General features: G+C 45.1%; 1 protein-coding gene across 3 annotated transcripts in view; it reads left to right on the top strand.

Moving 5' to 3' along the window:
* Positions 1-9,514: 9,514 nt before the first annotated feature.
* LOC121004958 (serine protease FAM111A-like) overlaps positions 9,515-14,424 on the top strand; it is a 214,713-nt gene continuing 209,803 nt past the window's right edge. For all 3 annotated transcript variants that reach the window (XM_040437433.1, XM_040437423.1, XM_040437441.1), the window contains exon 1: positions 9,515-9,638. In XM_040437433.1, the coding sequence (XP_040293367.1) occupies positions 9,603-9,638 (36 nt within the window). In that variant the 5' untranslated portion in view covers positions 9,515-9,602. The remainder of the gene's footprint in view (positions 9,639-14,424) is intronic.

The raw sequence follows: 14,424 nt of genomic DNA, 5'->3' as shown, positions 1-14,424 counted from the left end.
TCACCGGAAGGGGAACCGGCAGCCGCATCAGAAATACCTCCATCGCTGCCGTCGTCCTGTACTGCAGCAGCTCCAAGTCCAGCTCCCACAGCAACCTCAGCCTCCTGAACAAATCCAGCTGCAGTACCTGGGACAGCCACCGGTGTCGCTGCCACGCTCCACCCGCTCCACCCGCTCCTCTGCAGTCTCACAGAAGAACGCCGCCGGCCCTGCGACAAGGGCCGCGGCGCAACACGCACCACTGCTGACCTCACTCCAGGATCCAGGCCCCCACCGGAAGGCCGTGGGGCCGCACGCTCCTCTCCCCGCCGTGGCCGACTCGCTGCCCGCTCCTCAGGTAAGGGACGACGCCTGGCTCGCTCCCCATCCGACAAGGCCTCAAGGGGAGACGCCGCACCTCCATAGCTCCTCCCACGCCGTGAATAGGACGAGGCGACGGGCGCAGCCCGGTCCTCTCCCGCTGGTGCCCGGCGCCGGCCAGGATTCCTCCCACTGTGTCGGCGAGGCGCTGGGCTCACTGCCCTCACCGCCCGCAACGAAGGGTCCCTGCTGGGGCTCCTTAAGCGCCGCCGCACCCGTGGGGTAGCCTCAGGGCTCAGCCTCTCTGGGGGCACAGACCTCCTAGCCCTATGCCTAGCAGCAGGGGCGGCCGGTGTGGGGACCGGACCCGCCAATACAGCTTGTAGACTCTGCTGCAACCAATCGGCCCCATGTCTCTCCGCCGCTGCCTTCACCGCATCCAATAAAACGTCCAAAGACTCCATAACTCCCAGCAAAATCCTTCCCAAACCTGAAAAACCTTCCTGCTTCTTCAACAAGCGCCGTCTGATAAACTCCGCCCCCACTCCCCTCATATACTGCCCGGGAAAATAGATGACCAAGACCCCTCCCCACGACCTAACCTTAACCCTCAACTGCCTGAACTTCCCCCCAAGTCAAAGAGCACTATGCCCAGGCTGCGCCTAGCTCCGTTACTCCCATTTTACATAGTAGAATTAAAATTAATTAGTACAATTGATAGCATTAATTGACATATTGTAAGCTGTATAAAAATGAGTAAAATGAATAAAAATGAATATAAACGGAATATGAGAAACTGGAAATTTAAAAACTTTAAAAACCACATATGCGTTTTCATTGCAGTTTGCATGCGTTTTAAATTTTCTTTATATTTTTCTACATTCTCTTTATAAGGCCTCATGCACACGACCATTGTGTGCATCCGTGGCCGTTGTGCCGTTTTCCGTGATTTTCTGCGGACCCATTGACTTTCAATGGGTCCGTTGAAAACTCGGAAAATGCACCGTTGTTCATCCGCGGCCGTGATCCGTGTTTCCTGTCCGTCAAAAAAATATGACCTGTCCTATTTTTTTGACGGACAACGGTTCACGGACCCATTCAAGTCAATGGGTCCGTGAAAAAACACGGATGCACACAAGATTGGCATCCGCGTCCGTGGCCGTAGGCTACTTTCACACAGACGGATCCGCAGATCCGTCTGCATAAAAGCTTTTTCAGAGCTGAGTTTTCACTTCATGAAAACTCAGATCCGACAGTATATTTTAACACAGAGGCGTTCCCATAGTGATGGGGACGCTTCTAGTTAGAATATACTTTGAACTGTGTACATGACCTCCCCCTGCTGCCTGGCAGCACCCGATCTCTTACAGGGGGCTGTGATCCGCACAATTAACCCCTCAGGTGCTGCGCCTGAGGGGTTAATTGTGCGTATCATAGCCCCCTGTAAGAGATCATGTGCTGCCAGGCAGGAGGGGGCATACCCCCTCCATCCCCAGTTTTAAATTCATTGGTGGCCAGTGGACCCCCCCTCCCTCCCCTGTAGTACTGTAGATTCATTGGTGGCCAGTGGGCCCCCCCTCCCTCCCCTGTAGTACTGTAGATTCATTGGTGGCCAGTGGGCCCCCCCTCCCTCCCCCTCCTAATTAAAATCTCCCCCCCTATCATTGGTGGCAGCGGAGAGTTCCGATCAGAGTCCCAGTTTAATCGCTGGGGCTCCGGTCGGTAACCATGGCAACCAGGACGCTACTGCAGTCCTGGTTGCCATGGTTACTTAGCAATTTTTAGAAGCATTATACTTACCTGCGAGCTGCGATGTCTGTGTCCGGCCGGGCGCTCCTCCTACTGGTAAGTGACAGGTCTGTGCTATAAGCAATGCGCCGCACAAACCTTTCACTTACCAGTAGGAGGAGCGCCCGCGGATCCTCCAAAAATCAAGGAAGACCCACGGACGAAAAAACGGTCACGGACCTACGGACCCCGTTTTTTGCGGACCTTAAAAAAAAAACGGTCGTGTGCATGAGGCCTAAGGGACACGGTATCTATGTTTTTTTGCCTGACAATATGTAATATTGATGGTCGGGTGTTGTCAGTTTGATAGAAGTTTAGGGGGAGGGAGAGGGAGCCACATTACTCAGTCACTTTATTCAAGTGTCTCATCCAATGACATAGTATCTAATAACTACAAGAATACACAAAGATACCATCACAACAGTGGACTGACTCACAGGATATTGTCAACAAAAGTACAACACACCCGGATAGCTGAATACCATATTAACAAATCTAAGTGTGACCACTGATGCACCCTGTTTATCGTCTATGTGTATACTACCAATACTGGACTTACAACTAGTGTCGCCGCATGGACTTTCTGTAATCTATTTTTATATGTCATAAGGTCCAAATTATATGCCACAAGTATATGTTTTATTGCAAGTTTTTTATCGTATGTTTTATATTATGTGATTTTACCCACTGTACGTCAGATATTTTATTACAATTATCCTTATAAATAAATGTGATTTATGTATGAAATGCAGATGGTGAGTGCCTGCTAATCAATTTTATTAGCAAACTATGAAGTGAATAGGTGAACCACTCATAGCAGAGCACCATTGCCATAGTGTTGAGAGAGGTGAGCCACTATATATCCAAGTATATCTATTTGTTTGTAAACAAGTCTAGCTTCTTTAAACCCTAATGTAGCTGTGGAAAATTACCTTATTAAAAGTCATAGCTTCTTATTCAAAGTCCCTAAAGTCTCTTAGTATTCATTAACCCTTTTCACAGAGCCTCACAAATACAGTGGAAAGGGACAGGATATATATGTATATAGTACAGTGAACTCATTGTCATGTTCAAGAAACCAATTTGAAATGATTCGAGCTTTGTGACATGGTGCATTATCCTGCTGGAAGTAGCCATCAGAGGATGGGTACATGGTGGTCATGAAGGGATGGACATGGTCAGAAACAATGCTCAGGTAGCCCGTGGCATTTAAACGATGCCCAATTGGCACTAAGGGGCCTAAAGTGTGCCCAGAAAATATCCCCCACACCATTACACCACCACCACCAGCCTGCACAGTGGTAACAAGGCATGATGGATACATGTTCTCATTCTATTTACGCCAAATTCGGACTCTACCATTTGAATGTCTCAACAGAAATCGAGACTCATCAGACCAGGCAACATTTTTCCAGTCTTCAACAGTCCAATTTTGGTGAGCTTCTGCAAATTGTAGCCTCTTTTTCCTATTTGTAGTGGAGATGAGTGGTACCCGGTGGGGTCTTCTGCTGTTGTAGCCCATCCACCTCAAGGTTGTGCGTGTTGTGGCTTCACAAATGCTTTGCTGCATACCTCGGTTGTAACGAGTGGTTATTTCAGTCAACGTTGCTCTTCTATCAGCTTGAATCAGTCGGCCTATTCTCCTCTGACCTCTAGCATCCACAAGGCATTTTCGCCCACAGGACTGCCGCATACTGGATGTTTTTCCCTTTTCACACCATTCTTTGTAAACCCTAGAAATGATTGTGCGTGAAAATCCCAGTAACTGAGCAGATTGTGAAATACTCAGACCGGCCCGTCTGGCACCAACAACCATGCCACGCTCAAAATTGCTTAAATCACCTTTCTTTCCCATTCTGACATTCAGTTTGGAGTTCAGGAGATTGTCTTGACCAGGACCACACCCCTAAATGCATTGAAGCAACTGCCATTTGATTGGTTGACTAGATAATTGCATTAATGAGAAATAGAACAGGTGTTCCTAATAATTCTTTAGGTGAGTGTATATATACTGTTACACAGTACTAAACAATGCATGTTAACCTTTTCAAGTGAAATAAAGTAAGAAGTTTATAACTTTGCATAGGGGAAACGGGGAAATGTCCACAAATGTTCAAACTTCACAGTACCCCTGCTCCAGGGTACTACATGTAGACATAATAAAGTTTGCATCCCTCATATATTGGGAGGTATGTTGGCTATATTAGGGCCTCTCACCGAAGACTGTTCCCTGCTCTGCCCACTTGTATATGTGCTTTACCAAACATTCTCGGCTATCTTTCCCCACAGACCTGCAGTGGTAAGCTTCTCAAGTTGCTTAGAGGGAGCACCCATGGATGGAACGTCCTCCTCTACTTCTGGAAAATTTAGCTGCTCTCTGGATTCTGTTTATTAACCTAAGTGGAGGAGCCATGTTGTGACAGGAAAGCCCCACACACAGTGACAGTAGCTCAAATATACTATAAGATGATTATGGGACCCCATCGACTTTTAGAGGGCCAGTTCCGATCTTTTATCATATTTTAGTAAACTTTTATGCACCTTAATCGTGTTAGGTGGATTTTTTACCAAATCTCACGATAATGCAGTCAAAATAGTATTCAGTTGTCCTTCTATTTCAGTGATCTTCAGTCTGCATTAATGTATCTCTTCTTGCAGAAACTCAATATTTAATAATATTAAAGGGACTCTGTCACCACTTTCTAACCCCCCCTTTTAAAAGTATTGTTATCTCCATGGCGCCCCTGTGATTACAAAGGTGTTGTTAGAAGATAAATTCGCCGTCTCCTTTTGATAAAAAGAGCTTTTATCTAACCTGTCAATCTTCTTGATAAGGTGCCCAGGGCGTTTCTGTTGGTCTCAAGCTGCCGCCCGCCGCCGCCGCTGTTGGTGCCCAGCTCCTCCCCTGATGCTTTCAGCGCCGCCTGAATGTAATGAAATACGCCTCCGGCTCTCGCTCAGTGCCCCCTCCTCCTTTTCAAAGATCCCGCGCGTGCGCACAGGCCTGTGCCTGATGCGCCCGTGCGGACATTTACAATCAGCCTCATTGAGCGAAGTGCGCATGCGCGCACTTCGCTCAACCTCCTCATCAGACGAGCACTGCAGCCAGCCGGCTGCAGTGCTCGTCTGATGAGGAGGTTGAGCGAAGTGCGCGCATGCGCACTTCGCTCAATGAGGCTGATTGTAAATGTCCGCACGGGCGCATCAGGCACAGGCCTGTGCGCACGCGCGGGATCTTTGAAAAGGAGGAGGGGGCACTGAGCGAGAGCCGGAGGCGTATTTCATTACATTCAGGCGGCGCTGAAAGCATCAGGGGAGGAGCTGGGCACCAACAGCGGCGGCGGCGGGCGGCAGCTTGAGACCAACAGAAACGCCCTGGGCACCTTATCAAGAAGATTGACAGGTTAGATAAAAGCTCTTTTTATCAAAAGGAGACGGCGAATTTATCTTCTAACAACACCTTTGTAATCACAGGGGCGCCATGGAGATAACAATACTTTTAAAAGGGGGGGTTAGAAAGTGGTGACAGAGTCCCTTTAAGTCTAATTAAAGAGGTTAACCAGGCTTTTACTATTAATGACCTATCCTCAGGATAGGTCATCAATATCAGATCGGCGGGATGTGACACCCGGCACCCCCGCCAATAAGCTGTATGTAGGGAAGGCGTGTGCAGTGCAAAGACCATAGACCGCATCAGTGGACAAGAAGAGAGAAGGGAGACAGCGAATGCGCACAACGTCTCCTCATACAGCTAATCGGCGGGGGTGTCGGGTGTCGCTGATCTGATATTGATGACCTATGAATAGGTCATCAATAGTAAAAGCCCGGACAACCCCTTTAATATTTGTTTGAGATCTGTTCAAATCTAGAAAAATAGTGAATATTGTCCAGAAACAGTAGGGCACAGGCATCTAAGAATTTTCGGTGCTCATTGATATTCAATTAGAGCATCCAAATGTAGTTGGGAAGTGTAGCTAACATTGTTTCCTGCTCAGTAGCATTGCACAGTTCTAGTTGAAGTGTTTGAACAGTGAATGAGCATCGGATCAGCTCTGTACATTTAATGATGGGATATTACTGCATAAGATCCCTGTGAGGAGCGTTGTTTCTTACTCATTAAAGGGGTTGTCCGAGTTATGAAAAAAAAATATATAGCACTGAAAATCTGATGGGCAGCAATATATAACTAAGCTAAGCAAGTTTCAGGCAAAAAAAAAAAATCTATTTCCTCATTTCCCTGGTTCTCTTCTGGCTCTTGTTTACATGCAATAAAAACAATCTCTGCCCCTCCCCCTGCACTGCTAAGGGAGTGTATACAAGAGCTGCCCTGAGTGCTGGGAGAATCAACAGCAACTTGTATGTGTAGAACTACAAGTCCCAGCTGTATAATGACACTGCTAAAGGAGTGGATACAAGAGCTGCCCTGAGTGCTGGGAGAATCAACAGCAACTTGTATGTGTAGAACTACAAGTCCCAGCTGTATAATGACACTGCTAATACACACAGGATCTTCCCCCTACCTTCTTGTGCAATGCTCTCTCTAGTCTGTCAGCTCCAGTGCCCAGCATTGTCTCCTCACTGCCTGCAGCTACACAGTCTGTGCAGCTGAAGGGGTTAAGAATCCTAGGAGAGAGCAGACAGCCCGGTGTTCTGTTATATTTCCCTACCTCATGAGATTTCCCTACCCTCGTCACTTCCGGCCGCACCGGACATGACGTGCGCACAACGACGGGGTAGGGAAGTGGTGAGGCTCCCGGCACATGTGCAGTGTCGGCCGGTGTCCAACTAACTCTGCTGTGAAATTTCTCTACCCAGTCGTTGTGCGCCTGCGCGGCGCGCCACACCTCCAGCATACCTCCCCACGTCATGTCCGGTGCGGCCGCGTCACAGCAGGAAGTGACGAGGGTAGGGAAATCTCACGGGTAGGGAAATATAACGGAACACCGGCAGTGAAGGGGGGAGTGGCCGTCTTGTTTACAGGCTTGTAAACTAACTTTATCAGAGCAGGGAGAGAAGCTGACATCACAGGTCATGTGACCCTCAGTCAAATCTGATAAACCAGGCACTGCAGATAAAGTGAGTTAATTGTAAAGTTGTTATATTTGCCTAGTTAGGAACATTGAAAGAACAAAAAAATAACTCGGACAACCCCTTTAACATTAAAGAACCGCAGTTACTAGACACTAAACAAGCATTGCACAAGCTCCATACATGTACTGATCGTATATTACTGCATAAGACCCTTGGACAAGGTACTTTATCACTAATGTGCTTTTTACACTTGTGAATATATGTTTTTGGTTGTCTGTAAGTATTATATTTAATATAGTGTATGGATAACTTTTCTGATTGGTCCACATGTCACCTTTGTGATGTCATGGGTGGTAATTGGGCGTCTCATCTTAACGATGTAATCATGTTATATATAAATGTGCATTCAGTATTGTGTATGAAGGCCCAAAAAAGGCTCCTTAGCTGAAACATCGCACTTGGAATTGTACTTTGAATAAAAGATCACTAAGGTTATAAGTGGAAGTGCAGGTCTCCATCTACTCATACATTTGGATTATCTGCTTGTTTGGAGGATTGCACCCACTTTCTCCATCGCCTGAACCATTGGAGTTAGAATTTGGTCTCTCCTGGGGTCATTTTACCCTGGAATGGATTTTTTTTTTTTGCTCAGTTGCCCTCCTGGTAAAAGTAAAATAAAAAAGTCTATAAACCACTGAGATCACCACAAAATGGACTGCCATCATAGGTTCTTGGCTAGGAAGTGTAGGACGTTGCGTTCTTCCTGTTGAGGTCTCCAAGCCAAAGCTCCTCACAATTATTTGAATCTGAACTGGCACTAACCCTGAATTTTCACATTAGAGATTTACCTCCTAAGAGGCATCCACTGGGATGAAGGATAAAGTTAATGACCTAGAGAACAGGTGTAGAAAAACAAAACAAAAAAAACTCCAGTTCTTAAAACATAACAAAAATAAGCCCTGACACATGAGACCAACAGACATACCCACTTCAGGCTATTCCTGGATTCTTCCACTTCCAGAAGAAGAAAAACATCCTTCAGGCATGTAAGAAATTACAACGATTGGAGGTGCAGGGTCACTCCATATTCATTTTTCAAGATTATTGTGCCTTGGTGTCCCAATGGCAACATACGTTTGCTCCAGTGTGCAGATATTTGATTGCCACCAATCATAAATTCCAGCTTCAACACACTGCTAAATTGTGGGTCATCCTGGCCAATCAAACCTCCACCTTTGATGACCCTGAAGAAGCTTGTAGGCATCTCCAGGTTCTGGATCTGCGATTACACACTGAGAAGTTTTGAGGAAATGCTTTTTGCACTGATGGAATATTATTATTATTTTTTTTCCCTCACCAATGTCGTTTCTTTCGCTTTCTTGTTCTTTGCTTATATTTCCTCCAGTGCTCTAAATGTGCGAGATGCTTACAGTTGTGGCTTTTGTCACTGAAATCATTGTTTTCTTTATCTGATGTATTGCAGAATGTTTTTTTACTTCTTTCCCTAGCCCTTTTCTTCCCCTCCCTGCCCACGAGTCCAGTACAAGTGGTTGTTTGAACTCCACTGTGGCATTTCTGAAAAAAGGATGAGTACTACTCTTAACTTCTGCTAATACATTTAAAACACCCTCTAGCGTCTGACTGGGTCTTTGAATGTCGCTCACCTAAACTCACCAGTTACAGATCAGTTAATAATCACCTTGACATGCCGCAGTAAAGTAGTCTTGAATGCTTTGTGTATTTTTCTCTGTTGTTCCTACGATCCCTGACGCTGCTGTCGGTATTGTTTACATATAAGCTCCTGCGCTATGTCATTTCCGGCTGCACTGCCTTATGGGTCCCTCAAGTCTGGGTGACTCTGCAGCTGGACCTCACGAGCCTTACCACTCCCCCTAATCAGTATTCCGCCTCCTGCCACTCATACTCCTCATCAGTATTCCTCCCCTAAAACCACCTTTTTCTAAGCCTGCAAGCTGAATCCCTCCCTGCTTACATGTATCTGCTCTCTGCTAGCATTGAATAAAGACAATAGTGGCAAGGAGCGATCGGACTGGCGTGTAGGGACATGGCAGGCATGGTTAGCACCCATACTGTAGCACATTCCATTCATTGTACATGACCATGGGAGGCGTGCACTATGCTAAATAGCATAGTTTGCTGCCTCCAATACCACCTCCTTCTACTCCAAATAACGCTCCTCTATGGCTGGTGAAGTCATTGGCAGAGAGGGGCGTTCCTTAGTGAGGCGAGTTCCCTCCTCCAAATACTGCCTCCTTTTTCCCAGACTAACGCCCTCTGTGCCCAGTGATGTCACAGAGGGAAGTGGTTTAGCTCCAACATTTCCCGCATACTGACAGCCTCCTTGCTAGCTCCAGAACACCCCTGTGTGCTGGTGACATAACCAGGAAGCGGAAGAAGAGGCTTAGTAAGGAGCCCGGTCACTTGCCAGGTGAAAAAACTCACTTCCCGTCCTTGATTGCAGCATGAGGAACGTGGGCATCAAAGGCAAAGCAATGAAGGTAAAACCCACTTGGAAGTATGCTATTAGGGGAATGTATCCTATTAATAAATAATCACCAAACCCGGACAACCCCTTTAAAAGGGAAAAAGTACCTATTCACTTAAAATGTCTCACTCCTGACTATGTGCGTCTCCAAGCGCATTGACAGGCTGGTAGTCATCTGATTTTTCGAGCATGCTGGATAGATAATTGGCTTGAGGCTTCCTTTAAACACCTCAGCCCCTATAGCAGTGGTTCTCAACCTTTCTAAAGCCGTGACCTCTTAATACAGTTCCTCATGTTGTGGTGACCCCCAACCATTACATTTTTTTCCTTGCTACGTCATAACTAATTTTGCTACTGTTATGAATTGTAATATAAAGATCTGATATGCAGGATGTATTTTTATTGCTACAAATTGAACATAATTAAAGCAGAGTAATTGATCACAAAGACAAAATGTTATATATTGTCAAATATTTATTTCTAATTACAAATAAATGAAATTTTGTATTGAAGCATGGTGTATAAATCAGTGGTGCTTCAAGTCCCCCCCAAATAAATAAATCAGAAGTGCTTAGGGTACCCCCCAAATAAATAAATCAGCGGGGCTTCAGGTCTCCCCCAAATAAATAAATCAGCGGTGCTCAGGGTACCCCCAAATAAATAAATCAGTGGTGCATCAGGTTTCCCCCAAATAAATAAATCAATGGTGCTCAGGGTCCCCCAAATAAATAAATCAGAAGTGCTCAGGGTCCCCCAAATAAATAAATCAGCGGGGCTTCAGGTCTCCCCCAAATAAATAAATCAGCGGTGCTCAGGGTACCCCCAAATAAATAAATCAGTGGTGCATCAGGTTTTCCCCAAATAAATAAATCAATGGTGCTCAGGGTCCCCCAAATAAATAAATCAGAAGTGCTCAGGGTCCCCCAAATAAATAAATCAGCGGGGCTTCAGGTCTCCCCCAAATAAATAGATCAGTGGTGCTCAGGGTACCCCCAAATAAATAAATCAGTGGTGCATCAGGTTTCCCCCAAATAAATAAATCAATGGTGCTCAGGGCTACCCCCAAATAAATAAATCAGTGGTGCATCAGGTTTCCCCCAAATAAATAAATCAATGGTGCTCAGGGTCCCCCAAATAAATAAATCAGAAGTGCTCAGGGTCCCCCAAATAAATAAATCAGCGGTGCTTCAGGTCCCCCCAAATAAATAAATCAATGGTGCTCAGGGTCCCCCAAATAAATAAATCAGCGGTGCTTCATGTCCCCCCAAATAAATTAAGCCTTGCTCAGCCAAATAATTAAAATAAAATTAGCCAGGCTCAGCCAGGCTCAATTAAATCATTGGTGGCAGTGGTGCTCAGCGGCAGTGTCATTAACGAAAAAACTCGGACCTCAGCAGACAGGCGGCCCGACTTACCGTCCATACGTCAGGCTCCTTCAAGCACAGGCAGTGATAGGACATAACTTCCTGTGCGCGAGGATAAGGGGCCGCTGCCGTTGTGCGGGCGACTCACAATAGGAAGCCTCAGGCGACCCCCCGGAAAGGGCCGATCGACCCCCAAAGGGGTCGCGACCCCTAGGTTGAGAACCGCTGCCCTATAACTTAAACACCCTTAATGACCAGGCCACTTTTTACACTTCTGACCTACACTACTTTAACCGTTTATTGCTCGGTCATGCAACTTACCACCCAAATGAATTTTACCTCCTTTTCTTCTCACTAATAAGAGCTTTCATTTGGTGGTATTTCATTGCTGCTGACATTTTTACTTTTTTTGTTATTAATCGAAATTTAACGATTTTTTTGCAAAAAAATGACGTTTTTCACTTTCAGTTGTAAAATTTTGCAAAAAAAACGACATCCATATATAAATTTTGCTCTAAATTTATTGTTCTACATGTCTTTGATAAAAAAAAAATGTTTGGGTAAAAGTTATAGCGTTTACAAACTATGGTACAAAAATGTGAATTTCCGCTTTTTGAAGCAGCTCTGACTTTCTGAGCACCTGTCATGTTTCCTGAGGTTCTACAATGCCCAGACAGTACAAACACCCCACAAATGACCCAATTTCGGAAAGTAGACACCCTAAGGTATTCGCTGATGGGCATAGTGAGTTCATAGAACTTTTTATTTTTTGTCACAAGTTAGCGGAAAATGATGATTTTTTTTAAATTTTTTTTTTCTTCTTACAAAGTCTCATATTCCACTAACTTGTGACAAAAAATAAAAACTTTTATGAACTCACTATGCCCATCAGCGAATACCTTGGGGTGTCTTCTTTCCAAAATGGGGTCACTTGTGGGGTAGTTATACTGCCCTGGCATTCTAGGGGCCCAAATGTGTGGTAAGTAGTTTGAAATCAAAATCTGTAAAAAATGGCCGGTGAAATCCGAAAGGTGCTCTTTGGAATGTGGGCCCCTTTGCCCACCTAGGCTGCAAAAAAGTGTCACACATGTGGTATCTCCGTACTCAGGAGAAGTTGGGCAATGTGTTTTGGGGTGTCATTTTACATATACCCATGCTGGGTGAGAGAAATATCTTGGCAAAAGACAACTTTTCCAATTTTTTTATGCAAAGTTGGCATTTGACCAAGATATTTCTCTCACCCAGCATGGGTATATGTAAAATGACACCCTAAAACACATTGCCCAACTTCTCCTGAGTACGGAGATACCACATGTGTGACACTTTTTTGCAGCCTAGGTGGGCAAAGGGGCCCACATTCCAAAGAGCACCTTTCGGATTTCACCGGCCATTTTTTACAGATTTTGATTTCAAACTACTTACCACACATATAACTACCACACAAGTGACCCCATATTGGAAAGAAGACACCCCAAGGTATTCCGTGAGGGGCATGGCGAGTTCCTAGAATTTTTTATTTTTTGTCACAAGTTAGCGGAAAATTATGATTTATTTTTTTTTCTTACAAAGTCTCATATTCCACTAACTTTGTATAAAAAAATTGGAAAAGTTGTCTTTTGCCAAGATATTTCTCTCACCCAGCATGGGTATATGTAAAAAGACACCCCAAAACACATTGCCACACTTCTCCTGAGTACGGGGATACCAGATGTGTGACACTTTTTTGCAGCCTAGGTGGGCAAAGGGGCCCACATTCTAAAGAGCACCTTTCGGATTTCACCGGCCATTTTTTACAGATTTTGATTTCAAACCACTTCTCACGCATTCGGCCCCTAAAATGCCAGGGCAGTATAACTACCCCACAAGTGACCCCATTTTGGAAAGAAGACACCCCAAGGTATTTCGTGATGGGCATAGTGAGTTCATGGAAGTTTTTATTTTTTGTCACAAGTTAGTAGAATATGAGACTTTGTAAGGAAAAAAAAAAATAAAAAAAAAAAAATTATCATATTCCGCTAACTTGTGACAGAAAATAAAAAATTCTAGGAACTCGCCATGCCCCTCACAGAATACCTTGGGGTGTCTTCTTTCCAAAATGGGGTCACTTGTGGGGTAGTTATACTGCCCTGGCATTCTAGGGGCCCTAATGTGTGGTAAGTAGGTAAATGACCTGTGAAATCCGAAAGGTGCTTTCTGGAATGTGGGCCCCTTTGCCCACCTAGGCTGCAAAAAAGTGTCACACATGTGGTATCGCCGTATTCAGGAGAAGTTGGGCAATGTGTTTTGGGGTGTCTTTTTACATATACTCATGCTGGGTGAGAGAAATATCTCGCCAAAAGACAACTTTTCCCATTTTTTATACAAAGTTGGCATTTGACCAAGATATTTATCTCACCCAGCATGGGTATATGTAAAATGACACCCCAAAACACATTGCCCAACTTCTCCTGAGTACGGCGATACCAGATGTGTGACACTTTTTTGCAGCCTAGATGCGCAAAGGGGCCCACATTCCTTTTATGAGGGCATTTTTAGACATTTGGATCCCAGACTTCTTCTCATGCTTTAGGGCCCCTAAAATGCCAGGGCAGTATAAATACCCCACATGTGACCCCATTTTGGAAAGAAGACACATTTTGGCACAAGTTAGCGTAAATTGATATTTTTTTTTTCTCACAAAGTCTCCCTTTTTGCTAACTTGGGACAAAAATTTCAATCTTTCATGGACTCAATATGCCCCTCACGGAATACCTTGGGGTGTCTTCTTTCCGAAATGGGGTCACATGTGGGGTATTTATACTGCCCTGGCATTCTAGGGGCCCTAAAGCGTGAGAAGAAGTCTGGAATATAAATGTCTAAAAAAATTTACGCATTTGGATTCCGTGAGGGGTATGGGGAGTTCATGTGAGATTTTATTTTTTGACACAAGTTAGTGGACTATGAGACTGTAAGAAAAAAAAATATAATTTCCGCTAACTTGGGCCAAAAAAATGTCTGAATGGAGTCTTACAGGGGGGTGATCAATGACAGGGGGGTGATCAGGGAGTCTATATGGGGTGATCACCCCCCTGTCATTGATCACCCCCTTATAAGGCTCCATTCAGATGTCCGTATGTGTTTTGCGGATCCGATCCATGTATCAGTGGATCCGTAAAAATCATACGGACATCTGAATGCAGCCTTACAGGGGGGGTGATCAATGACAGGGGGGTGATCAATGACAGGGGGGTGATCAGGGAGTCTATATGGGGTGATCACCCCCCTGTCATTGATCACCCCCCTATAAGGCTCCATTCAGATGTCCGTATGTGTTTTGCGGATCCGATCCATGTATCAGTGGATCCGTAAAAATCATACGGACATCTGAATGCAGCCTTACAGGGGGGTGATCAATGACAGGGGGGTGATCAATGACAGGGGGGTGATCAATGACAG

This window comes from Bufo bufo, chromosome 1, assembly GCF_905171765.1.
Source record: "Bufo bufo chromosome 1, aBufBuf1.1, whole genome shotgun sequence".
Classification (NCBI taxonomy): Eukaryota; Metazoa; Chordata; class Amphibia; order Anura; family Bufonidae; genus Bufo; species Bufo bufo.
Note: the sequence above shows the minus strand (reverse complement) of the source record. Positions and strands in the feature narration are given on the sequence as shown.